General features: G+C 46.8%; 1 protein-coding gene across 1 annotated transcript in view; it reads right to left on the bottom strand.

The window, feature by feature from the left end:
- Positions 1-26,376, bottom strand: part of SLC47A1 (solute carrier family 47 member 1) — a 53,752-nt gene that overhangs the window by 11,704 nt on the left and 15,672 nt on the right. Inside the window, exons 4-11 of the mRNA XM_036278318.1 lie at positions 23,220-23,288; positions 9,933-10,081; positions 8,981-9,023; positions 5,562-5,606; positions 4,069-4,166; positions 3,695-3,792; positions 3,477-3,590; positions 3,332-3,399 (exon numbers count right to left, since the gene is read on the bottom strand). Coding sequence (XP_036134211.1) covers positions 3,332-3,399; positions 3,477-3,590; positions 3,695-3,792; positions 4,069-4,166; positions 5,562-5,606; positions 8,981-9,023; positions 9,933-10,081; positions 23,220-23,288 — 684 coding nt within the window. The remainder of the gene's footprint in view (positions 1-3,331; positions 3,400-3,476; positions 3,591-3,694; positions 3,793-4,068; positions 4,167-5,561; positions 5,607-8,980; positions 9,024-9,932; positions 10,082-23,219; positions 23,289-26,376) is intronic.

The raw sequence follows: 26,376 nt of genomic DNA, 5'->3' as shown, positions 1-26,376 counted from the left end.
CCAATAATGGGACTGATCTGCTACTGGCAAAGCAGCACCAGATGTTAGACCTCGGTTCAGCAACCTTGGTTCTAGAGTTCAGCTGGGAAAGAATTTAGAACCAAGGAACTCAAATGATAAGCAAAAGTTTATTTAGAAAGTCAAAGAGGTGGCAGAAGTGAGCCAACTGGGCTGCATGGGTTCAGGAAATAAGTTACGGAGGCAAAAGAAGGGTCTTGGAGCTCAGGAGAAAGAACGGTAAAGGTAACATGCCTGGGGAAGAAGGGAGTGGGAAAGGTGGGGTGTGCTCCAGAGAGAAAACAGTGCACATTGAGTCTTTGTCTTGAGGGGTTTTATCTGGAGGTCTCAGGAGAGGATCTCAGACTATTTATCATCTTTCCAGATGTGTGCTTTCAGGATTATAGATTCTACCGATGGATCAGTGCCAGGGCACAGGGTCAGTAGTCAATGCAGCTGGTCCTGATGTCAGCCCTGGTACTGCCCCACCTGGCCTTGCTGCTTTCCTGGGCCTGAGCTGAAACACAGCTGGGGCCTAGATGCTGTCTCCAGGGCTTAGTGCTTGGAGTGGGTGCGCAAGGGCTTGTCTGAGTCGGACGAGGCTATTCTCTGGCCCCACTGTTATTCCTCCAAGGAGTTCTCCCGCATGAAGTGACTGGCCAGGGAAGTAAAGGTCAGGGGAAGGTCTGAACCACATGACCTGCAATATGAAAAGACAGGGGGTCTAAACCTCATGATATACTAGGGGAGAATAGGTCACCCTGCAACTGTCCATGGCTAGGCACCCAAGGCTTTCTGCCTAGGTGACTTTCCATGCCTGGCTTATCACTCCTACTCTGCTCATGTCTGTCTAACACATCAAATGTAGTATGTGCTCATGAAGTAGTGTCAGCAACAACCACTGAGGGAAAGTCGGTATGTAACAGCTTCTATTCTTCTAAAAGACCAAGGTCAAGAAAGACAAAGAAAGGCTGGGGATCTGTTTTATTATTTTATTTTATTATTTTAATTTATTTTATTTATTATTGTTTTTTAATCCTCACCTGAGGATATTTTTTTATTCATCCTCAGACAGAGTGGGAGGGAGAGAAAGGGAGATAGAGAGAAACATCAACATGAGTGAGAGAAACACATTGACTGGTTGCCTCTCACTCCGACCAGGGCCCGGGGCCAAAGCTCTACCGCTGAGCCGAACAGGCCAGGGCAAGATCTGTTTTAGATTGAAGGACACTAAAGAGTTGTGACACCTTAATGGGGGGAGTTATAAAGGACATTATCAGAACAATGGATGGAGTCTGAATACAAGCTGTGGAGATTGATGGATGGATAGGTGGGCGAATGGATGGATAGATAGATAGATAGATAGATGATAGATAGATAGATAGATAGACAGAGATAGATAGGGCAAGTGTATGGGGTGAAATGTAAACAGTTGATTACTATAAGTAAAGGGTAAAAATCTTTTGATTAGGGAGAAACATGAATTCTTGTGAGTCTGTTGGAAAGCATGTGGCAATATACAGTGTGCAAAAGACTTAAAACTGTAATTACCTTTCCTATTTAGGAATTTGTCTTAATGAAATAATCAAACAAGTATACAAGGATATTTGTCCTAAGATATTCACTGAAGTGTGATTAATAATATTGAGCCCTGGCCAGTTTGGCTCAGGGGTTAGAGCATGGGCCGTGGACCAATGAGTTGTAGGTTCAATTCTGCCCAAGGGCACATACCTCAGTTGTGATTCATCCCCAACGGGGTCTTGCAGGAGGCAGCCACTCGATGTGTTCCTTTCACCCTGATGTTTCTCTCTCTCTCTCTCTCTCTTCCTCTCTCCCCCTCCCACTCTCTCCCTCCCACTCTATCTGAACAAAAATAGAAAAAAACTCCTCAGGTGAAGATAAAATAATAATAATAATAATAATAGTGAAACACTGGAAACAAACTAAATACTCAACAGCAGGAGATCGGTTTAAAAAGTATAGTACATACAATGTACCATTAAGCATTTTGAGTCAGATATAGTTCCTGAAATTACCGAAATCCAAAATACATATAAATATAAAAGTGTTGAAGTAAGACACTTTAAAATTCTGCCAAGAATAGAGAACAAAAACAAACAAAACATAAGTTCTCAAGGGAATGATTCTTTTTTTTTTTTTTAAATCGTCACCCAAGGATATTTTTTCCCATTTATCTTCAGATAAAGTGGGAGGGAGGGAGAGGGGGAGGCAGAGGGAGAGAGAAACATCATTGTGAACAAGACACATCAACGATGCCTCTCGCACGACCTGACCAGGGCCTGGGACAAAGTGCAACCGAGGTATGTGCCCTTGACTGGAATCAAACCCAAGACTCTCTGGTCTGCGGGCCAGTGCTGTAACTGCTGAGCCAAACCGGTCAGGGCTCAAGGGAATGATTCTTAACAACAACAACAACAACAAAAAACCCCACAGAAAATGCATACCTCTGTATCTTTAAAATACAACCAATCTGGGGGCGGGGCAGTCTAGGTGTTAGCACAAACAATGCCAAACCTCATGTGCTGGATTCAGGCTCTTTCCACACTGCACACTCCTGCTCTGTCCCCATCTTTCATTTCATATTTCTCAAGTGACACTTGCTAGCTAGAGAAGAAAGCCCATCAGAACTTCCAGTTGATGTTTCCAGTGAAACAAAGTCTAAATAAAGCCTCTAACAACTGGGGCTCTTCTCTAGCATATCAAAATTCCCTTTTTTTCAAGGCTTAATAAACATGTAACTGTGTGGATAGACCATATTTTCTTTGGCCACTCATTTGTGGACAGACAACTGGGTTGTTTCTACCTTTGAGGTACCATGAATAATGCTGCTGTGAACATAGGTGTACAGATGTGCTCTAGACCCTGCTTTTGGGTCTTTGAGGTCTAACCTTGGTGTCTGACCAAGTTTTAAGAAGCGTCAGACCGAGGCAGGAGCAGAGCTTGTTGAGACACAAGGTGCTTGGCCTTTACAGAGTAAACCCAGTGCAATCACCCTTATGCCCCTCTGCCCTTAAGGCATTTGTGTTGTGAAAACTGTTGGCAATATGGCCAATCCAATGAAATCTTCAGACGTGAACCATGGTAAGGGATGGAGACTGGCAGTGCACGAGTCCTTCAGTGCTTCCCCAGCCCTATTCAGCTCACAGGAAGACCCCACCAAACCAAAAGGACCCTCACAGTTTCTAGGATAAAATTTTACTTCCTTGAATCATGTCACAAATTATGACTGAAGGTTATGAACACCTACACTCACCTTGGGACTCTTTCAAGAGACACAGTTAGCACCTCCACACGACCAGTCTTGGACACTCACCATGAATACAACAGTGGCCAGTTCATACACGATGGACTGGGCTCCCAGCTCGACCATGCCGAGGATCCCTGCGGGAGAGAGACAGCTGACCCTGAGCTCGGCCAGGGCCCGTGCCTCCACCAGCGTCCCCCGTCCCCGCACTGACCGCTCAGGAAGCTCCCGATCTCGTAGGCCCACCACTCGATGCACAGCATGAGCATGCTGGGGACGGCAAGGTGGAAGAAGGAGCCCCAGTCCTGCAGGCACTCCCGGGACCACCCTGCAGGCAGGACAGACACATTCACAGTACACCTGGCCATCAGCCTGGAGCTCAACCCCAGACGCAACCCATGTCCAAGTTGAAAAACAAATGACAGCCTTTACCTCCCCAGGTAGCTTGATGCAGTTTCTTCCAGAAGATGTAGAGAAAGAGGAACAGAGCCAGGGAGAACTGGGAAATCAAGTTTGCGAGTGCTGAACCCCTGGGAAGAACAGTCCCAGTGAGGGGCCGCTCTTCACGCTCCCAGCCTCACAGAAGATGAGCGCCCGTGCCCTGCGGGGATGTCTGCGGCAGGCCCGAGGTCATCTTTCCAGGGCAGGACTCCTCTCCATCCCCGACTGTATTCTCCAGAGAGGTTCAAGGAGGGGACCACACAGGGACACAATGACCAGGTAAAAGGCTCACTCTCCCCCACCTCCCTGGAAAAGCCACATGCAGGTCATTACTTCTCCCTGTTCCACGAATTGGCTGGACTCACATCACCCCAAGATGCAGTTGATGGAGGAACAGATAGTTGACGAGGGCATTGACAATGTTGGCCGCGACTCCAGTTAGGATCTGAGGCAGTAGGATTCCCTAAAATGAGGAGACCACACCCTGCTGGAGATCCACGGAACAGGCCTGTGTGACAGCCAGTCACAGGTGAGCGAGGCGTCCCAACTGTGGATGCCGGTCCCTGCTGCTCTTACATCCCCACCCTCCCAACACCGCCTTCCTCCTCCTCTCTGAGCCGTGAAGAACTCGGTTCTGGCCGCCAAGACCTGGGCAGGAGGTGGGCAGGCAGCAGAGAGGCGAGAAATGGCTTGTCTACAAGAGTGCAAGGACCGGCAGGGGTTAAAAGCATAAACAAGTTCCTTTCCACCTTAGACTGTGGGCGAAAGTGTAACACTCTCTCAACCAAAATGGGAATTGGGAAAACTGACCTAAGCAGAGCTTGTGAAACTGGGGTGTGGAACATATTCCATCATATCTGGCTCTGCTGCTAAGTGCAGGGGCAGAAACATCCGGTCTCATTTGGCATCTCAGACTGAGCCGGACACATGCGCGTGCAGGGCGCTGGGCTAAGGAAGCAGCCGGGTCTCGCCTGCCCGGGCGTAATAACCCAGCAGACTGAGCCAGCGGCCAGGGAACAGGAAACACCGCGTCGCCCTCTGCTCGCCCTCTTCTTGGAACGACGATTGCTTTCCTACTCTCTGAGAAACTTGGTTTTCTAAAACCACATTTTTTAAAAGTCTTGCTGTTTGAAATTATATCAGCAAAAATAAAACCTCCCGCTCTTGCCTGGAGGATTGAAGTCAGTTTCATACAAACAAAACAGCCTGAATCTCCAACCCAGGGGGAAGTTTCACCAGGCTTCCTGACACAGAAATTGACGTCTGTCCAAGCTTTGCAGTTTCCAAGGAGGGCCCTGGGTGGAGGGTGTGCAGACGGCGCTGATTTCTTCCCTCACAGCCTGCTTCGCTCTGAGCCGCCCAGGCCCGGCTTCTTTGGGGTTTCATCCAAACTCCATCTGTCTTTGTTTGGTGAGAACCCAAGGACTCTGATCTCTCTGTAGGTTGATAAACCTGACTGCTGGACTGCACATTTGTCTCTGGTGGTCCCGGTGGTCTTGGGCTCAGGGGCCCGGACAGGGTCTTGGCTCACCACTACGTGGGTCACTTATTTATCGGGAGGCCCTGGTTAGTTTTAAGCAAGGGAGTTAGGTGATCAGATTTGCATTTCAGGTAGAAGGTAAAAAGGAGCAGTGTGGTGTGCGGCTGACCAGGGAAAGCCCGGCCCCAGGGAGGCGAGGTAAAACCCTCCGAAGTAACGGGGGAGAAGGCACAGGGGAGGAATTGAAGGCAGCGGCTCCTGGCGACGAGCTCCTCATCCCAGGCTCCCTGGTCTCTGAATATTCGGGGCTCCCCATCCCTGAAAGCTGTAAACTCCCATTAGCCCCAGAAAAGAAAGAAAAAGGAAAGTCTGCATTACCTGGGAGAGCAAATACTTCACTTGCAATGTGTAAAGAAACGTTGCCTACAAGAGAATCACAAATGCATGTTAACATTTGGCCTGTCCATTCAGAGAGCTGACAGCCACTGCTTGACACCTCTGTCCCTCAAGGAGCTGAAGGGGTGTCGTCTGAGGAGGGCGTGAGGGGTCGGGAGGGAGCAGAGGTGTCCAGAGCCGAGGTGTCCAGACGGCCCTGGGCTGGGGCGGGCTCCTTGGACGCACCGCCAGGACCTTCTGCAGGTTGTCAGTGCAGAGGAAGCCCCTTGGGCAAACTCCGGGGCCTCCTTTCTAGACCAGGCTACAGTCCTCTCTGGTGGAATAATTAATGAATACTAAACATTTTAAGTTCTCAGGATAAATTAAAGACCACAATACCAATTAATGAGAGCAAATAGCTCCTTTTAAGGGCCAAATTGTGTATCTACCATTCATATGTTAAAACTTTGATCCCTAATGTGACTGTATTTGGCGACAGTCTTTAAAGATGTGCTTAAATCAAAAGGAGGCCATTAGGATGGGCCTAATCCAATTGGACTGGTGTCCTTATAAGACAAGAGACACAAAAGGTGCGTGCACAGGAGGCCATGACCATGTGAACAGGCCGAGGGCAGCTGTCTGTTGGCCAAGGAGAAAGGCCCAGTGGAAACCCAAGTGCGACACCTTGATCTTGGGCCTTCGGCTTCCAAAACTATGAGAAAACAGATTTCTGCATTTAAGCCACCCAATCTGTGGCATTTAGTTACAGCAGCTAGCAAACTAGTACAGTCATTCACAGCTTACTACGGGAGTACATCTGACAGGTGCATCCCTAGGTGAGTTCGTTCTGTGCGAACATCCAGCCGCACACACAGAAGTAGGACAACAGCCTCCTACACACCCAGGCTGTCTGCTGCCACCTACTGCTCCGCAGGGGAGGGAAAACGAGTTCTCCTCTAACCCTTTGGGGCTCTTGGCTGAGACATCCCTGCAATAAAAGACAGATTAACAGAAGAAAACTTGCCCACCAGTGTGGCTCAGTGGTTAGGTAGCCAATTCAATTCCCGGTCAGGGCACATGCCCAGGTTGTGGGTCCGATCCCCATTGGGGGGCATGCAGGAGGCAGCCAATTGATGTTTCTACCTCTCTCTTTCTCTCGCTCCCTCTCTCTCTAAAACCAATAAAGGGGAAAAAAATTAAAAACAAAAAAAAACGGGTAAAACAAACTAAAGTTTAATAATACGTATACCTCCCAAGAAAACAGTGAGTCACCAAAATGACTGAAGGAATCACCTTAAATACCATCTTCAGCTGAAGACAGAAGAAGATAATGGGGTTGGGGGAGTCAGTTATGGGAAGTGACCAGGAAAAGCACAGTCACAGGCCAGGTTACTGTGCAGATTTAAGTGCTTGTCTTCTGCACCGTTTCTGCAGACGAGGTCACACTCCCATGGAGAGTGCCCTTACAAATGCAAGTGCGTTTTACAAAGGGCAACTCTTACTTGGTTTCCAGAGCTTCTCCTTTGTCTGCTGTTTCTGAAAATTAACCAGCCTACAATAACCCTTCTGCCAAAGAGACATATTTTCGGGTGACAAGTTGTTCCCCGGCAGCTCCTAGGCTGTAAGTCTGTCCAGCGTGGCACGGCCCTGGGCGCGGGCAGCTGCAGCACAATGGTGAGCACGTGTGCAATGCGCTGTGCTGCTGTGTTGGCGCAGCTACAGCTTCACTAGGCGCCGGGAATGTTTCAGCCTGTGGTGCCCGGAAGTCGCGCCAAGACAGGCCTCAGGGGTGTGCAGTTTGTTCTGAGCTAAAGGCCATTGTAGCTTCAGGTTCAAGAGAGACTTCTGCTCCTCCCTTTAACTGTCTAGAGGAACCTGAATTAGGGGTGTTGTCCATAATAAAAGATTATCAGCAATAACCTTTTAGACTCACCCATATGAAGGGAAAACCTTTATTTAATGAACACCTGCTCTTTTTATTATTTTACAACAACCCTTTGCAGTCCCCAAAACGCTTTACCTCATCCTGAGCTCAGAACATCTTATATACCCAGACCCCCCTTTCTCCCTGAGCGTCTCCCGCATGTGGGGTCTCTCACATGTGCGGCATTCTCATTCATACGTACTGTCGACATCAGAAATGTCCAAACCTGGAGAGAATTTCATGAGTTTATTTGAGCCAAACATGACAGTTGCCAGAAGGCAAAATCTCAACGGACTGAGAAAATGCTCCAGAGAATGGCAGTTTTGCTCCTCATTTTACACATTAGAGTCGTAGAGAAGACGTAAGGGGGGTAAATCACGTGGCTGGTAACAGAGTAGGGAGGCGGGAGAAAGCAAAGCAGGGAAACCTCTGGGGTTGGATTAAAAGTAAAATAATAGACACAGACTGATTTTACACCGGTGGGTCCAGGAGAGTTAGCAGCCAGCATTTACAGCACACAGGGATGGTACGCAAGAGAACAGGGTAACAGTGAGGGGTCTCCTGCTCTGGGGGAGACGTTGTGCCCTGAGGGGTCTGGAAAAAGAGGATTATGCTGACATGTCAAAGCATGTTATCACAGATGCAAAAAGACAACACACAGGCTCAGGTACGGTACAGATTGACCTTTGTCAAGGAAGATACTGGACTAGGGCATGCCTACCTGCTGTGACACGCTTTTAGTTAGGAAGCTTTCATTTCAGATGATCCTACGTGGTTACTTTCGGTCTCTGAGTTTGTAAGGCCACCATGCAGGCCTCCCCTGAGCTTGGAAGGTTTAGTATGTGGCCTCTTTTTCATCCACATTATGTATTAAATTTGGTTATTTTTCTCTTGCTCATCTGTTTCATGTCTATTTGATTATTAGACCAGCCAGAAGAACCTTAAGGCAGAGGAAACATCTTCCTCCCTCACAAGCTCATTGATCACCCTCTGGGACCACCACTGTCTCTGCCGTCCACCCAAGTCACAGCTGCACAGCTGCTGGGTCCCGCTGAGCGATGCTAGCTTAGACCGTTCGTTGACCACACAGGGCGGTATTAAACATTAACACACACTTATGGTTCTGTGTGATCATATTCAGCAAGTGTAAAAAAAAAGTCTAAAAGCTCAGAGTGAGGCCCTCAGGCATTCGAAGATGCTGAAGAATTTACCCCTATACCAAAAAAAAAAGAAGGCCTGGGCTCTCTGTGCATGGTTCTGCAGGACCCTCCAGCCATGAGTTCAGGACAGTGGCCTAGTAGAGTCACTTTAACCTTGGTATTTCTTGAGGGACAAATGTTTGTGTCTTTCATGGGCATAATTAAAACCGCACTTTCTTGAATGAGCCAACGCCACGTGGTTATCTTATAAGATGGATCCAATTCATTGAGCTCATGGGCAGCTCAGCTGCCTTTTATCAGTGAACCACAAGAAAACAGCTTAACATTTGAAAACTTACAGGGAGAGCTGGAATGAAGATCATGACATAGGTGTGGGTGAGCCTACACAATAAAAAGAAAACAAAAGTGACTGGAGGTCTCCATTTCCAGGGAAAGGCAGGCAGGATGAACCAGCTGTAATTGCTTTTCACAATCTTGGCTCTTTCTACATAATGAACTTAAACTGCTGGAGCAAATGTGAAAATTTACAATAGAACTTGTCATTTAATAACCCAAATTACCTCTCTTGGTTCCTCCAAGTCTTTAGATTTAGGACAGCGACTTTCAAACTCGGCACCATGTCTGGTTAATTCTCTGCTGTAGGGACCTTTCCTGTGTGTCCTAAGATGGTTTGCAGCATCTTGGGTTACTACCAGTAGCGCTGCCCAAATACCAGTTCTGATAACCAGAAAAGTCTCCAGACATTGCCAAATGTCCCCTGGGTTCAGGGCCGCTGGTCTAAGACAAGGACTTTTAAAGGTCTTGAACTAAAGCAGCGGGTCTCAAACTTGGCAGCACATGGCAATCACCTAGGTGACCTTCGAAAGGCACTGATGCCCAGGCTGCACCCAGGCCAATTAACACAGAACGCTGGGAGGGAAAGACAACCAGGCAGCTGTGGGCTTTCAATCGCGGAGCTGATGTTACTACCAACTAGGGTCAATCATCACAAAACCACAGATAAATACCATAAATGACCATCTCACCTGGAGGATGTTGGCAAATCCTATTTCTTTCAAAACGATTTACCTTTGAAGTTGCCCAGGTGAGAAGGGGTCTAGATCTGAGGTGCCAGATGTGCCAGGCATGAAGACCAGGCACGAAGACCTGGTAGATGTCAACTGAGGAAGGCTTCCCACCTCCTGATGCGTGGCCTTGTCCCTGGCCTTCGTCATCTCCAGAGGCTAAACTTGGGTGGGAGCATCTTTCTGCTGGGATGGCCCCATCCCGCCCTGGCATGGCCCATCTTACCTGGACACGTGCGGGTCCTGCCTGAAGAGCAGCAGGATCTGCTGGGTGTTGAGGAAGAGCGCCCAGCAGGGGAAGCAGCAGAGCATCAGTATGAGCGTGCCCCTCTGCAGGATCACCCCCACGTGCTTCTTGTTGGGGCTGCCGTATGTCTGGGTGCACACAGCCAAAGCACACCCATTAGTACTCCCACTGTTCCCCAAGGCCGTCAATCATGCCTCCGGAAGAGACAAATGGCCCTAAAGACTTTGCTACATTCTTTAAGTGTCAGTGGTTCTCCAACTCTGCTGTCTGTTAGAATCACCTGGGGACAATTTTTTTGTTGTTAATCCTCACCTGAGGATATTTTTCTATTGATTTTTAGATAGAGTGGAAGGGAGAGAGAAAGAGAAACATCAGTATGAGAGACACATGATTGGTTGCCTCCTGCATGACCCCCGGAGCCAGGGATCAAAAAACCTGCAACCCAGGTGCGTGCTCTTGACCAGGATTCGAACCCGAGACCCTTTGGTCTGTGGGCTGACGCTGTAACTGCTGAGCCAAACCAGCCAGGGCTGGGGACATTTTAAAAACATTGATGCCATGGTCCCACTAAACATAGTCTGGATTTAACTGGTCCAGGGTGGGGCCCAAATAGCAATAATTTTTCAAAGCTTCCCATGTGATTCTAATGTACAGTTAGGGTTGCATCACCTGGAAACTTGTTAGAAATGCAACATCTTAGGTCTCAACCCAGACCTACTAAGCAGAAACTGTGGGGGTAGGGTGGGTGGCATGCTGAGGCCAGCTGCTATTGGCTGGCTTACCAAAGCCCAACAGTGATATCTCTCCCCAGGTCCCTCTTCAGTGACATGTGTGGTAGGTTGAAATCAGCTACAGAAGGAGTATTTACACCACTGGAATCAGTCAACAATAGAAGTCAAAATGTTTCTCTTCCTGTGGGGAGAGACTATTCCATGACCTGACTGCTGCCTCGTCCACCACCAGCCAGATCCTGACCATAAAGAGGCTGCTCCTGGAAAATACCCCCAGATACTGTCTAATCAGCCTCGCCCCTATTACTCAGGCAAGGTTGTTGCAACAGGCTGTTGCCCTGCCTCAGGCAAGTATGCAAGGCATTTTCCCTTCTCTGGGGTGGGTCACCTCTGCCCATCCTGCCCTGCCTGCCCTGTCCGATACAACCCCTCAGCACCAGCCACATGGGGTGCAGAATAGCCAGGTCATTTTACCACAGCCCAAGACACTCCTCCTTAATAAATTCTGGATGGAATAATGGAGCTATCAGCCCCAGGAAATTTTACATGTAATTATTGGCGAGCCAACCAAGAGATCCAAGGAATGGGTCTTAGGAAAGAGGCACCCATGGGGAAATCACAGGTTGGCCACAACCTCCATGTGAGTATGGGAACGCCCCCCAAATGCCAGCTGATCTTACGCATTTGTTTGAAGAAGTTCACTTTACACACTGTGATGAGAAGAAAAGTACATGGCCCCAGCTGAGGAAGGGCTCCTCTGATGGGCAGTTTGGGTGACCACTCAGATGGAGGCAGGAGCCAGTGTTAGAAACATAGAGGATGGATTCTCCAGATGGCAGTGGACAGGACCGGAAGGAGGGTGAGTGTGTGAGAAAGTGAGCTAGTGTGTGAGAGAGTGTGAGTGGACCTGAAGGTGGACGACCAAACCCAAGCAATGCAGAGCCACAGAGCAGAAGGTTCCTGTGCTGTGGATGGAGCAGCTGGCTACTGCGGTAAGTGGCTCTTCGGGGCACTTCTCCCTGCAGGGTGAGGAGGTCCCACCATTTTGCAAGATCCCCAGTCTTCCCTGGGAGGAGGCAGTGGGAGCTGTTAGGGCCCAGCAACCTGAGCCCACAAGCACACCTGGCACCATGGGACCAGTGGACACTCTGTGTCAACACAGACCCCTGCACAGTAGTGGAGCTCCCAAGGTGCTGGTCACAGAAGCCGCAGACAGCCTGGAGCCCAGCACCATCCCCCATAGTAGCAGCCTGATCAGATTCGATATATACCCCCAGCAACAGAGGCTGAAGAGCAGACATCCATCCCCAGGCAACAGAAGCACAGACCAGCAGCTGAGACCCATCCCCCAAAAACTACAGCAAAAGCTGAGCAGGAGTTGAGCCCCATGGGGCAGCAGAACTCCCCAGCCTCCAGCAGCGGGACCTGGGGATCCACAGAGGCTTATGCAGTCCAGCAGTTCACAAGAGCAGTGGGAAGCCGGAGCCCTAGAGAGACTGGTGTGATCCAGCTGCCCGTCCACAGGATCTGCAGGGTGTGGGGGCACCAGAGAGGCCTGTGTGACCCAGCAGGGACTGTGTGATCCAGTTACCCACCAGACCTGCGGGGTGCTGAAGCACCAGAGAGGCCTGTGAGACCCAGCAGCCCATAACATAGGCATAGAGCTGGGTCCCCAAAGGGACTGTGTGATCCAGTTACCCGCAGGACCTGCAGGGTGCAAGAGCACCAGAAAGGCCTGTGCCACCCAGCTGCGCACAAGATAGGCAAAGAAGATGTGAAAATGGAGGCAGAGTGAATAGAAGTTACACAGACGATCTCCCAGGACCAAATGAGAATTACAACTAAAATAAAGACAAATCCTCAGAAGAAGGCGACAGAAAAGCAGCAGGACAGGACCGTATAACCAGGGACACTGGTAGGATCTGTGGAGTCATGAGAGGGTGGAGGGCTGAGAGCCCACAGACAGCAGCAGTCTTAGCGGTGAGTAGCGCCCTTGGGGAATAAAGACCAAGCCTACTCCACAGCACAGAGAGCCAGGACAGAGTACTAAAATAGCCACAGCCACTCACCTGGGGGCTACAGCAGAGGGAGGGCAGACCGGGCTAGAATTCTGTGGGGAAACCCGGGATTTGGAGGGCACTCAGAGTTTCTGCTGAGTTGTGGCCACAAAAGACTGGCCAGTGTGCTCCTTCCCAGAGCTGTGGGGGAAAAGCAGCAGCCCCCCGCCCCCTGGAGATTCAGCCTTTCCCTGGTGAGGCAAAGAAATGCATATTGAGGCTCATTAATAACCAGCATCTATCCCCCCTCTGGAAATCCTTTTATGCAGAACACCAGGGCTACATTCCAAGGCACTGAGTAACTGAGACTACTTATCCTCCAGGAAAAAGCTAGAGGATAACTGAACCTTTCCTGTGCTTGCAAATCTACCCAGGAAAGTAAGACTTGACAGTGGTGTTTAATGTGGGCCCACCCAGGCTCATCCAAACCCAGTAGAGGGAGCCACAAACAGCAGAACACCAACACCCACAGGGAAAATTTGGCAGGTTCCAAAACCCACTGAGATAGCCAAAATGGTGAAACAAAGAAACAAATCCCAAATGAAAGAACAAGAGAACTCTATCAAAGATGAGATCCATGAAATGCAGCTAAGCAAATTATCAGAGGTTGAGTTCAGAGCCATGATCTTGAGGAAGCTCAACAGCATGAGTAAGGACATCAGCACCATGAGTAAAGATATAGAAACATTGAAAACCAACCAAGTGGAAATGAAGAATGACATAGCAGAAATAAATAACACATTGAAAGGACTAACCAGCAGAGTAGAGGAAGCCGAGGACTAGATTAGTGAATTAGAAGACAGGGTAGAAAAATCAACCAATCAGAAAAGCAAAAGGAAAAAACAATAAAAAAACAGGAAGACGGCTTAAGAGAACTGTGGGACAACTGGAAACGTAATAACATTCACATCATAGGAGTCCCTGAAGAGAAAGGAAATGAGCAAGGGTTAGAGAATATATTTGAAGAAATAGAAACAGAAAAATTTCCTAATTTGGTGAAGGAAGAAGGCATTCAAGTTCAAGAAGCACAGAGAGCCCCAAGTAAGAGGAACCCAAACAGGCCCACACCAAGACACATAGTAATTAAAATGCCAAAAATGAAAGACCAAGAGAGAATCCTAAAGGCAGCAAGAGATAAGCAACAGGTTACCTACAAAGGAAACCCCATAAGGCTCTCAGCTGACTTCTCAACAGAAACACTTCAGGCCAGAAGGGAGTGGCATGAAGTCATCAAGGTCATGAAAAACAAGGATCTGAATCCAAGACTACTCTATCCAGCAAGGCTATCATTCAAAATAGAAGGTCAAATAAAGAGCTTCCCAGACAAAAAAAAGGCTAAGGGAATATATTAACACCAAACCAGCACTGCAAGATATGCTAAAAGGACTGCTATAATTAGTAGAAGAAATAGGAAGAAAAATAGAACCACACTAAACAAAAATGGCAATAAATAAGTACATATCAATTATCACCTTAAATGTGAATGGTTTGAATGCTCCGATAAAAAGACACAGAGTAACTGACTAGATAGGAAAGCGTGACTCACATATATGTTGTTTACAAGAGACCCACCTCACAACAAAAGACTCACATAGGTTGAACGTGAAGGGATGGAAAAAAACCTTTCAAGCAAACGAAAAGCAAAAAAAAGCCGGGGTAGCAATACTCATATCTGATAAAGTAGATTTCAAAATGAAGACCATAACTAGAGACAAGGAAGGCCACTACGTAATATTGAAAAGATCTATCCAACAGGGAGATATCACCTTGATAAACATATATGCACCCAATTTAGGAGCACCAACATATATTAAAAATCTTCTGGAGGACTTCAAAGGAGAAATCGACAGCAATACAATCATATCAGGGGAGTTCAACACCCCGCTGACATCACTGGATAGATCACCTAGACAAAAAATTAATAAAGAAACACAGACTCTTAATGAAGTGCTAGATCAAATGGATTTAAGAGATATCTACAGAGAATTACACCCCAAAACTGCAGAATTCACATTCTTCTCAAGTGCACATGGAACATTCTCAAAGATAGACCACATGTTAGGGCACAAACTAAGTCTCTACAAGTTCAAGAAGATTGAAATCATATCAAGCATCTTCTCAGATCACAATGGCATGAAACTAGAAATCAATTGCAACAAGAACATGCAAAGACATTTGAAAACATGGTGGCTAAATAGCATGTTATTGAACAATGAATGGGTTACCATGGAGATCAAGGAAGAAATTAAAAACTTCCTGGAAACCAATGAAAAATGAACACACAACAACACAAAATCTATGGGATGCAGCAAAAGCAGTTCTGAGAAGGAAGTTCATAGCACTATCGGCCTACCTCAAGAAGCAAGAAAAATTTCCAGTAGACTATCTAACCTCACAACTTAAAGAACTAGAAAGCAAACAAAAGAAAACCCCAGAGCAAGTAGAAGAAAGGAAATAGTAAAGATCAGGGCAGAAATAAATTACATGGAGGCCAAAAAAAAAAAAACAATTCAAAGGATCAATGAAACAAAGAGCTGGTTCTGTGAAAAGATAAACAAGATTGATGGACCCTTAGCTAGACTCACCAAGAAACAAAGAGAGAGAACCCGAATACACAAAATCAGAAATAAAAGAGGAAAAATAATGAATGACACCATAGAAATACAAAGGATTGTGAACAAATATTATGATCAATTATATGGCAACAAATTAGACAATCTAAGGGAAATGGACAAATTTCTAGAAACACATAGTCTCCTAAAACTGAGCTGGGAAAAGATAGAAAACTTGAATAGACCAATAACAACAGAAGAAATTGAAGATGTAATCAAGACCCTCCCAGTATGCAGCTGTAAGAAAGAAAGATCTCTTATCCTTTGAGACGACATGGAGGGACCTGGAAAGTATTATCCTAAGTGAAACAAGCCAAACAGAGAAAGACAAGTATCATATGATCTCACTTATTTGTGGAATATAATGAACATAACAGTCTGAGGAATGGCGTAGTACCAGAGACGTGGAAGTGAGGTACAGACTGACAATCCCCAGTAGAGGGGTTGGTGGGGGAGAGATAAACCTCAGAACTTATATGCATGTGTGCATGAACAATGGACATGGACAACAAAGCTGGGGACAGTGCGGGGAGTGTTGGGGAGGGGGGAATCAGTGGGGGGAAAAAGAGAAACATCTGTAACAAAAATAAATTAGTTAATTAAAAAAATAAAACTAAAATTAAGATTTAAAAAATATTATTCTCTATGATATTATAAGGGTAGACACATGTCATTACAGATTTGTCTAAACTTGTAAAATGTACAACACTAAGAGTATTCGAACCCTAATATAAACTATGGACTTTGGGTGATAATGATGTGTCCATGTAGACTGATTAATTGTAATAAATGTACCTCTCTGATGGGTGTTGTTGATAAAAAAAAAAAAGGAAAGAAAATTAGAGGATGATCTGTAACTAGAAAGAGATAATAGAATACTGTCTACAGTTCTGAGCACTGGGGCTGGATGATAGAGGTGGGAGGGGAGAAAAGGTGTCTGTAGTTCCCACTGTCATGGAGGCCACATGGTCTTCCCTGCATTGTTCGTATGTTCACGTGTGTCTACACATGTGCTGTAGAGGTGTGGTATTTCCTACCTCTGCGTGGTATTGATGACTTGTAAATGAACTGTGTTTAATTGGCTTAAAAACAAACAAGCTCTTATAAGGATTGGCTAGTCTAAAATTTTCAGAAACGCAGAAAGTAATCCAAATGCCTTTCTAGTTCACATGGGATAAGATGAATCTTTAGTGAATAAAAGCTCATTTACGCTTGTTGGCTTGTGTAGAACAGATATGTCCTCGAACTTAGGGTTTAAGAACTCTAATAAGATGAAAGGAAAAGAACATGTGCTTTCAGTTAAAGGGAAAGGTCTGAAAAAATATTTTTGAGAGGAAGGAGAGTAATTTTGTCCTAAAGTGAGGCTGGTTGTTTCAGAATAGAAGAAGGAAAAATGGGGCAAAACCCAAATATAAAAAGAGAGAGTTATAGGTTTGTAAAAAGTAATCTTGAGAACAGAAATTTTGGGTGGTCAAACTGAATTAATCAAGTACATGGATTTTAATATCAAGAGTAATCTGATGCAAAATTCCCGTCTCTTTCTTGAAATGGCTGTGAAGTACTCTCGAGGGCCCCTGGAATATCTAAAAAGATTTGTTTTCTCTCCTTATAAAAGAAAAATATTAAATGAGGCTTACCTGGTATGCTGAAATTACATAGGTAACACCGGCAAATAAGAAATAACACTGAACCTTCTTTGTATCGTATTTGTATGTAAGTGTTCCAGAACGTCTGTGAAATTCCTGGACACCTGAGCTATCCTGGCAGAAGATGTCTGTCATCAACCTGAGGGGCCCGACCTGAGTGTCACGTGGCACACGGGGGTGAGGCCCATCCTGTTTCTACAAGAACAACCCCTCACTGCCTGACCTCGGCCAAGTCCTTGTAAACATGGCAACACTCAGTTCTCGACTCCGAGACATTCAGGTGGGTAAACAATGGCTGTGAGTTAGAGGATTGGCTGGGGCCACGGGAATTGCAGATGGACGTTTGGTTCTTCGTGGCTCGCTGGCAATGCCACGGACTCACTACTTGCTTTCCTTCAGGCGTCACTAATACTTTTCAGCTGGCTTCACTCACCTGCCAGTCGTATGGGTTATCGATGTTCTTGTCGTATGTGTACCTTCCGGATGGGCTGAAGCTTTCCCCTGCCACTGCCCTCACAGTGACACGAAAAACTGTTAAAAAATGTTTCCGGCCTGGCTGGTGTGGCTCAGTAGATGAGCGTTGACCCATGCACCCAGAGGTCGCTGGTTCGATTCCCGGTCAGGGCACATGCCCAGGTTGTGGGCCCGATCCCCAGTGGGGGGCATGCAGGAGGCGGCCAATCGATGTTCTCTCTCATCGACGTTTTTCTCTCTCCCCCTCTCCCTTCCTCTCTCTCTCAAATTAATAAAGAAAAATAAAATTTTTTAATGTTTCCCACTTGGGGTCTGCCTTCCAAATGTTCCTTGCACACAAGGCCACCGCATGCCATGGGAGGGTGGTGGGACCTGTCACCCAGGAGGCAGGAGGCAGTGAGGACGGGCCCTGCGGAAGGAAGGCCGAGACACGCCGGAAGTTTGAGATACTTGGAGCTCGGCACACAGGCAGGCAACCAGTACGCAGCATACCTGGGGTTTACTGGGACTCTACAGATCTCCAAATCTAAAATCAACTTGGCAAATTTTTGCCTTCAAGGCCAGAAACTCCCAGCCCCCATTTATAGAAATGCAAATCAGAAGCTCCAGGAAGGAGCACAGGTCAGTTACATAACAAAAACAGAAACAAAACAAAACAAGCAAAAAAAAAACCAAAAAACCAGAAAGGCTGGTTTCAGGCCAAGGGGGAAACAATGATTTTATAATTCCAAGGAATTTTATTTTTTTTTAAATATAGTGTTGGTGATTCTGCTGGGAGCAAGGCAACAGGACTGCGAAATGATTGAATTTGGGGGAGAAACCAAGAGCAAGCATAGTGCTTCTCCAAGGGCATGTCCCCTCCTCCTCACTAAGACCCTGAGTGAAACTGAAATTATCATAAAAAGGGCAGCCACTAAGGCCCCGTAAATGGATGACCTAGGGTTAAACCCAGTCAGGTGGAAAACACAAGCTTTAATTATGAATGTGGCTAAGGCAGAATTCCTTGAAAGGACCAATCAGAGACTAGAGGTATTCATCTACCCCTAGATGAGCCCCTTGGGCAGCCGACGTGGGTCCCCTCCCTGCTGTCGACATGGGTCCCCTCCCTGCTGTCGTCTGTCTGTCTGTCTTTCAAATAAACTTTCCTATCACTCACTCTGTAAACTCATTCTTTGATTTCATGAGACCACAAACCCGAACACCACTTGGTTTCATCAGTCCTCCCTCCAACCTCTGGGAAACAGGCTCATTCTATGGATGACAAAACGTATCCCGTGAAGATTAGCCTCTGTGCAGAAAGCCTCACAGGCTTACTGGACCACCACCACCAACAGTGAAGCCACAGAAAATTTCAGGTCTGGGCACCACAATCGAGCTTTGGGGAACTGAATCATCTAGTTGGGCAAGACCTGCTTGGTCCCCAAGGCTGTCAGGGACAAAGTACAAGCCTATCCAATACCAAAAACCATAACAGAGGTACAGTCTTTTAGGGGAATTCTGGGGTGTTGGTGAACTTTCATACCATTTAGTGCAATGCCTTTGCCCATTATATTGCCTGGGTAAGAAAGGACAGATACAGCCCTGGCCGGTTTGGCTCAGCGGTTAGAGCGTTGACCCGAGGACCAAAGAGTCTTGGGTTCGATTCTGGTCAAGGGCATGTACCTAGGTTGTGGTTTGGTCCCCAGCCCTGGTCAGGGTTGTGCAGGAGGCAACCAATTAATGTATCTCTCTCACGTCAATGTTTCTCTCTCTCTCCCTCACACTCTATCTGAAGATCACCCTGGAAAAATATCCTCGGGTGAGCATTTAAAAACAAAGGGCAAATGTGGGACTGAGGACCCAACAACAGGCTGTCTTTGCGAAAGCGAGTGCTGCTCCAACAGATTCGCTCGTGGACTCTCACGGGCGAGGCTGCCATTTGAATTATATGTTCCAGGAGCCCTGGAAGGCATGAGCTGGGCAAAATAACAAAACTGGCAAAAAGAGTGTCCCTTGGATTTTGGTCCCAACTGTGGAAGGGGACAGAGATCAGCTACACCCTAATGGAAAGCCAACTGCCATTGACCTGGGCTATTTTAAAAATTAAACTCCATTCTGATCAGTTATTCCTGCCCGGAAACACCCTAGCAGTTTTCTAAAAACCCTGGGACTGACACCCAGAGGAACCATAAAGATAAGGGGTTAATGGTGGCTTTGGGAAACTTGGAGGGACCATAAAAAGACAGAGATTAATGGCTGCCCTGACCTCTGTAACAAGCTCCTCTCCCTCGTCCCCTGCAGCAGATCCCCCCTGCCTCTGGAGCAGTCTGTATCAGCCCTGGCACCAATTAAGTGGAGCCAAGAAGAATGTAGGTTTTTCTTGAATGTACTTTGTGTCTATATAAGCAAAGAACAAAGAAAGCTCAGGGCTATCGATTTGGGAAAACTATGCCCCCCTCAGCCCGCCAGTGAATAAAGTGCTCCTTGCAATTCGGTGTGTGTCTCTGGTTATCTCGCTGACACATTACACCACCATAAGAACTTACCTTCCCATCAAGGAGAGGATCAACATGTTCCACTGCCCAGCCTGACTCAATGGCATGTCTCTTGACAACAGAGGAGCGCTCTAAGTCCTGTCTGCAGCGCACTCAGTCACCAGTGCGCCCTGCTGACTATATATATCTCCAATGCTCCTGCTCACACAGGTGTCAGCCTCTACGACCTGCAGAAAAGGGAGCTTCTGGCCGGAGCTGGTGGCTCTAGCCAGGGCAATCCGTCTACCCAGCTGCTGTCACCATTCAGCCAACCACTGATACTATTTGGATGGAAACAGGCACAGATGATGCAGCCAACGGGCTGAGTTAAAAGTGGCTTGTCTGGTAATCACACGAGAACCTTGGCCAGGGACCCCGGTACTTACAGTTGGGCTGTTCTAAAAGGACTGCCTCTGGTTTTGACCATGGGAGGCAGGGGCGGGTGACAACAGTGAGCAGAGCTGTGTAGGAACACTTCCAGGTAATCAGGAAGCAGATGCCTTGGCAAAAACATGTGCCTTAGCAACGGACCCATCAGTGGACACAGCAAATTGGGCACATTGAAAAAGTGAACACCCTAGTGCCCAAGTAGAGTGACACATGCTAAGCAGGAGATGCTGGAGCTGAAGCTAAGGGTTCAAGCCTATCTATTCACTGAAGCCCCCAACCAGTAAGGGACCAGCAGGTGGACTACACAGACCCTCTCTCCTTGAGTAAGGCTCCAAATGTGTCTTGGTGTGTGTCCACCCTGCCTCTGGTTGAACTCATGCCTTCCACGGGTTGGCAGTTGAATCAGGCTGTTCTCATAAATGGACTAAAAAATCTAAGTACTATGTGTGGGAGGGTCACATTTCAAAGGACATGATGTGCATACAAGAATGGGAAGAATACAATACTGAATGGAGGGTCCACCTCCCCCATAACCCACAGGCAGCTGGGCAGATAAAACAGAAAAATGACGTCCTTCAGTAACAGATAAAATCATTAGCTGGAAAACCTACCTTGGCTGGGTAGACAAAGGTGCTTTCCCAGGCATTGAGACATTATGTTTTTTTGGATATTATTTTTTTTTTAGAGAGAGAGAAAAAGATTGATCTGTTGTTCCACTCACTTACGCATTTATTGGGTGATTCTTTCCCCCTCCCCACCCCCATTGGGTGATTGTTGTACGTGCCCTGACTGGGAATCAAACCGCGGCCTTGGCATATTGGGATGACACCTTAACCGACTAAACTATCTGGCCAGGGCCCCAGGCATTATTAATACAGCTAAATGACCAAAGTGTAGGGGCCTGTCACCACATATACTCCTACATGGCAGAGGTGTGGGCATGGGACGCAGCAATGGTGCTCACACTGGCCATGGAGCAGTGGGCCACGATCATAAGGGCACCAAGACCTATGTCCCCGGAACAGGGACCATTTACTGGAATCTGCAATGGGGCATTCTGCTGGGATGGGTCAATTACTTCACGTCCCTGGATGGAGAGAAACTTCTCCGTCTCCTGTGGACCCTGTCATCCTAAGACAGTTGGGACCCACGGAGACGCACTATATATGGACTGGTACACACACCACTGAAAGAAGGGAGATGGTACGGGTCCCAGTCTGGCATATTCTTCCCCCTGTTTACCTCCTCATGCCAGAGAGCACCTCCCCTGGCCAACATGTAGAGGTCACACAGCCTGGCCAGGTCCCAAGGCCATGGCTACATTAACACCAATGATCAGGCTACAAGTGTCGTGCTCATAGAAGATGACCTCCCAATTCAAGTCCCTACTAAATATTTGTCTTTCTGACCTTAGACTTCTGTTGTTCCTGTGGCATCCAATAGTTATGGGGGAGATGGGCACCCCAACTGAATGTTGTGTTTTTTTTGTTTTTGTTGTTTTTTAATCCTCACCCGAGGATATTTTTCTACTTATCTTCAGATAGAGTGGGAGGGTGGGAGGGAGCAAGGGAGGGATGGAGAGAGAGGGAGAGAAACATCAACATGAAAGAGACACATCAACTGGTTGCCTCCCGCTTGACCCTGACCAGGGCCGGGACCGAACCACAACCAAGGTACATGCCCTTGACTGTAATGGAATCCATGACTCTGGTCCATGGGCCGATGCTCGAACTGCTGAGCCAAACTGGCCAGGGCTGAATGTTGTTTTTGATACCAGACGAATTGCTAATACGTAGTTCTTCTTTGCTCACACACGAAGGCTCATGTAAACACCCCAGGTCTAGGTGACCTAACACACTAGCTCGGATCCTGAGAGGCATGATGGAAAACATCATTACTAGTACTTGGATTCCTTCTTTTAATTTTTTCTTGTTCTTGAACATGTTTATATTGTTGCTGTGGACTGTGTCTATGTCCCTAAGGTACCCAACTACCTTCCTACTAATGAAGCCCCTTACTGATCACTCAAGGCACCTCTTGTAAGAGCTGCTCATGAGGGGTGGAATGTGGAGGAGAGACCATTCCGTGATGTGACAGCTGCCAGACCTGCCAGCTAGGTCTGGGACAAAACAGACAGTCTGAGTGAGCGCCCCCTGTGCATCACAGCATGCTGGTGTGTGCTGGTTCCGCCCTGCCCTGGGGCAAGCCTGGACAGCATTTCCCCCTTTTCTGGGGTGGGTCGCACTGCAGTGCCCCATCCATACTGCCCTGTCTTGTATTACACTTAGTGCCTGCCACATGGCACACAGGACATCCATGAGGTCTTGCCAACCAGCCAAGACACACCTCCTTTGTAAGTTCTGTAATAAACTCCAGATGAAATGATGGAGTTGCCAGCCTCTCTTTGGGCTCTTGGTCCAGGGAAATTTTATGAACACTCCTCCACCCACGACCTGGTTTTTCAGCATTTACCAGCATGCCCTTGGGTGTTTTAACAAGCCGCCAGGTGATTCTGATGGACACTGAAGTATGAGGATCAGGGACTACACCAAACTCAATGATGTGGAAAGTGAAGAAAGGACTTTTATAAAATGTCCCATTTGGTCAAAATATAGTGTCAGGGAGTCATGCAGATAAGCACTACTTCCACAAGCCCGAGAGAGACTCTCGCCACAGTCCAAAGGAAGCGGGAAGGAGAACTGGAATGGGTGGTTGACACAGTGCTGCAGGGTGTAAGATTTTGTCCCTCTGTGCCCATGACTTCCTGCTGGTGGGGCTCTTCCAGATACACCCAAGAGAGACAGCCAGGGTCACTGTGAGAGTGACCTGGGGCTTCCATTTACCTGAGACATGAGGGTGTCACAAGCAGAAGATAAGCCAAATCCCACCGAGATACCAGTAACATTGATAACCTGGAAATAAACACAAAGGAGAGGCCACTCAGTTACAGGAAGACAGGAAGGCAAATTCTCTGTCTGCGCTGGTAGGAGCATGCAGGGTGCCTCCGCCAACCCTCACTGTCAACTTAACCAACTCTGATGGGCCCTGAGCCCCGGTGCAGACCCGCTGGGCTGGTTTCATTAGAGGACATGCACAGGTTTAGAGAAGGAAGAAAAATCTAGGCCAGAGGTTATTACTCAGCTTTTCTCTTTTAAATCTTAAGTGTTTTGCTCCCTAATTTCAGAGGAACACAAATCCTCCCTGAGGAGAAAGCAACATGGCACAGTGGCAGTCTTGGGTCAGTCTACTTGCTCAAGACCAAGCATGGCTTGTTCCAGTATCCTGAAGGCTCTGGGAGCACGGAAGCAAGTCTCTGAAGTCAAGTCTAGTGCCAGCGGCTTTCCAGATGTACTTGTCTTGACCAGGTCAGCACCAAAGCCCTGGGGCTCCTGGGGCTTTGGGGAGCCCAGGGCAGCAACCCCAAAATCAGGGAGTGGCACAGCAGAACATCTGATGCTCTTCTTGTCTGGAACCTGCCACCTCCACCAGAGTCTGCAGGGAGATGCCTGGGACCACGGTCCACACCGAGCCCAGCCTAAAAGCACCAGCTTTCTTGTACTTCCTTGACCAAAGAGAATCTACTGGAGGCCAGCATTTCAGTCTTCCCCACATTTCCAAACATTAAAAATCAAGCATGGCTTGTTAAAGGAAAATCAAGCACAGCGTTGTTCATGTTGCCTTCTGAAAGCAAAATCGTCTGTTTATACCTGGGGACTAGTTCAGAGTAGTCTTGTACAGTTCACAGGGAACAACTCACATGCCTGGAGGGAGCAGGCAGGAGAGGGGAATGTGTGTCGTGTCAGGGCAGGGCAAAGGGGAGTCTGGGAGGCCAGGCACAGGGACACACTTGCTGAAAGCCACTGAATCCATTTTTCTAGAAATAGCTTCTGGCCAAACCAAGCAAGCTGGCAGGGCCCTATGGCCATACCTAACCAGTGAACCCTTGGCAGAGGTCAATGACATAGGTCTCTGGTTTGGGGAGATTTGCATCTAAGACACAGAGGATTTGGAGTTCTTTTTGATTTTCGCTTTAGATATTAGGATACAGGATTTCATCTTCCAGCTTAATTTCTAGATTAGAACGGTCAGTGAGACAGACAAGTCACGGGGATGGGAGTGTAGGTCATAGTTTCTTTTTAAAAAATTAAATGTATTGGGGTGACATTGGTCAATAAGATCATATAGGTTTCAAGTATACAATTCTATGACACATGATCTGTATATTGCATTGTGTTTCCACTACCCAAAGTCAAACCATCTTTGTCACCATATATGTGGCCCCCTTTAACCTCTACTGCCTCCCCACCCCCTTCCCTCTGGTAACTACCATGCTGTTATCTGTGTCTATGAGTTTCAGTTTTATATCCCACATATGAGTGAAGTCATATGGTTCTTAGCTTCTCCTGACTGACTCATTTTGCTTAGAATAATATTCTCAAAGTCCATCCATGTTGTCGCAAATGGCAGTATTTCATTCTTTTTTATGGCTGAGTAGTATTCTATAATACATTTATCCCACATCTTCTGTATCCAGTCCTCTATTGAAGGGCACTTTGGTTGTCTCCATGTCTTGGCCACCGTTAATAATGCTGCAATGAACATAGGGGTGCATATATCCTTGTGAATACATGTTTTTGAGTTTTTCAGGTACATACCCAAAAAAGAGACCACTTAAAAATTAAATTCTTAATTTTTTTGAGCAATTAGCAGTTTTCCATAGTTGGCTGTACCATTCTACATTCCCACCAGCAGTGAATGAAGGTTCCCTTTTCTCCACATCCTGGCCAATATTTGTTATGACTTGTCTTATTGATAATAGCCATTCTACCAAGTGTAAGGTGGTATCTCATTGTAGTTTTGATCTGCATTTCCCTAAGAGCTAGTGAAGTTAAACATCTTTTCATATATCTGTTGGCCATTTGTATATCTTCTTGGGAGAGGTGTCTGTTCAGGTACTCTGCCCAGTTTTTAACTGGACTGTTTGTTTGGTGTTGAGTTTCATGATAAATATAACCCTTTGGTGGAATAATTTTTTAAATCCTTACCGGAGGACACGCTTCAATTTTTGTTCAGATAGAGTGGGAGAGAAAGAGAGGAAGAGAGAGAGATAAACATTAACATGAAAGGGACACATTGAGTGGCTGCTTCCTGCACAACCCCAACCAGAGCCAGGGACGAACCGCAACTGAGGTACATGCCCCTGACCAAAATCAAACCCGCGACTCATTGGTCAGTGGGCCAACGTTCTAACTGCTGAGCCAAACCGGCCAGGGCTCTGTAGAATAATTTTAAGTCAGCTAACATGGTAACTCCATCTTTGTTTGGTGTTGAGTTTCATGATAAATAGAATTACCATATGACCCAGCAGTCCCTTTCCTGGGTCTTTTTTCTCAGGATTGCTTTGACTACTAGGAGACGTTTGTGGTTTCCAATAAATCTGATTTTTTTGTTCTATTTGTTTAAAAAATGACATGGGGCCTGGACAGTGTGGCTAGGTGGATACAGTGTTGTCCCATAGACTGAGAGATCCCGGTTTGATTCCTGGTCAGGGCACATGCCCAGGTTGTGGGCTCGACTGGTGACAACTGATGTATTTCCCTCACATCAATGTTGCTATCTCTTTCTCCTTTCCTCTCGCTCTAAAAAATCAATAAAAACATTTTTTAAAAATGACATGGGGATTTTAATGGGGAATGCATTAAATCTGTATATTGCTTTGGGTAATATGACCATTTTAACTACGTTGATTCTTCCAATCCTTGAACACAAAATACCTTTTTAGTTCATTGTGTCTTTTTCCACCTCTTTTAATAATGCTTTGTAGTTTTCAGTATGCAGGTCGTTCACATTCTTTGTTTATTCCTAGGTATTTTATTATTTTAGTTGTAATTACAAAAAAAATATTTTTTTCCATTTTCTTTTTTTTTTATCCTTACCCGAGGACATTTTTTGTTCAGATAGAGTGGAGGGGGAGAGAGAGAGAGAGAAAAACATCAACGT

Source organism: Molossus molossus, unplaced genomic scaffold (assembly GCF_014108415.1).
Source record: "Molossus molossus isolate mMolMol1 unplaced genomic scaffold, mMolMol1.p scaffold_m16_p_27, whole genome shotgun sequence".
NCBI lineage: Eukaryota > Metazoa > Chordata > Mammalia > Chiroptera > Molossidae > Molossus > Molossus molossus.
Note: the sequence above shows the minus strand (reverse complement) of the source record. Positions and strands in the feature narration are given on the sequence as shown.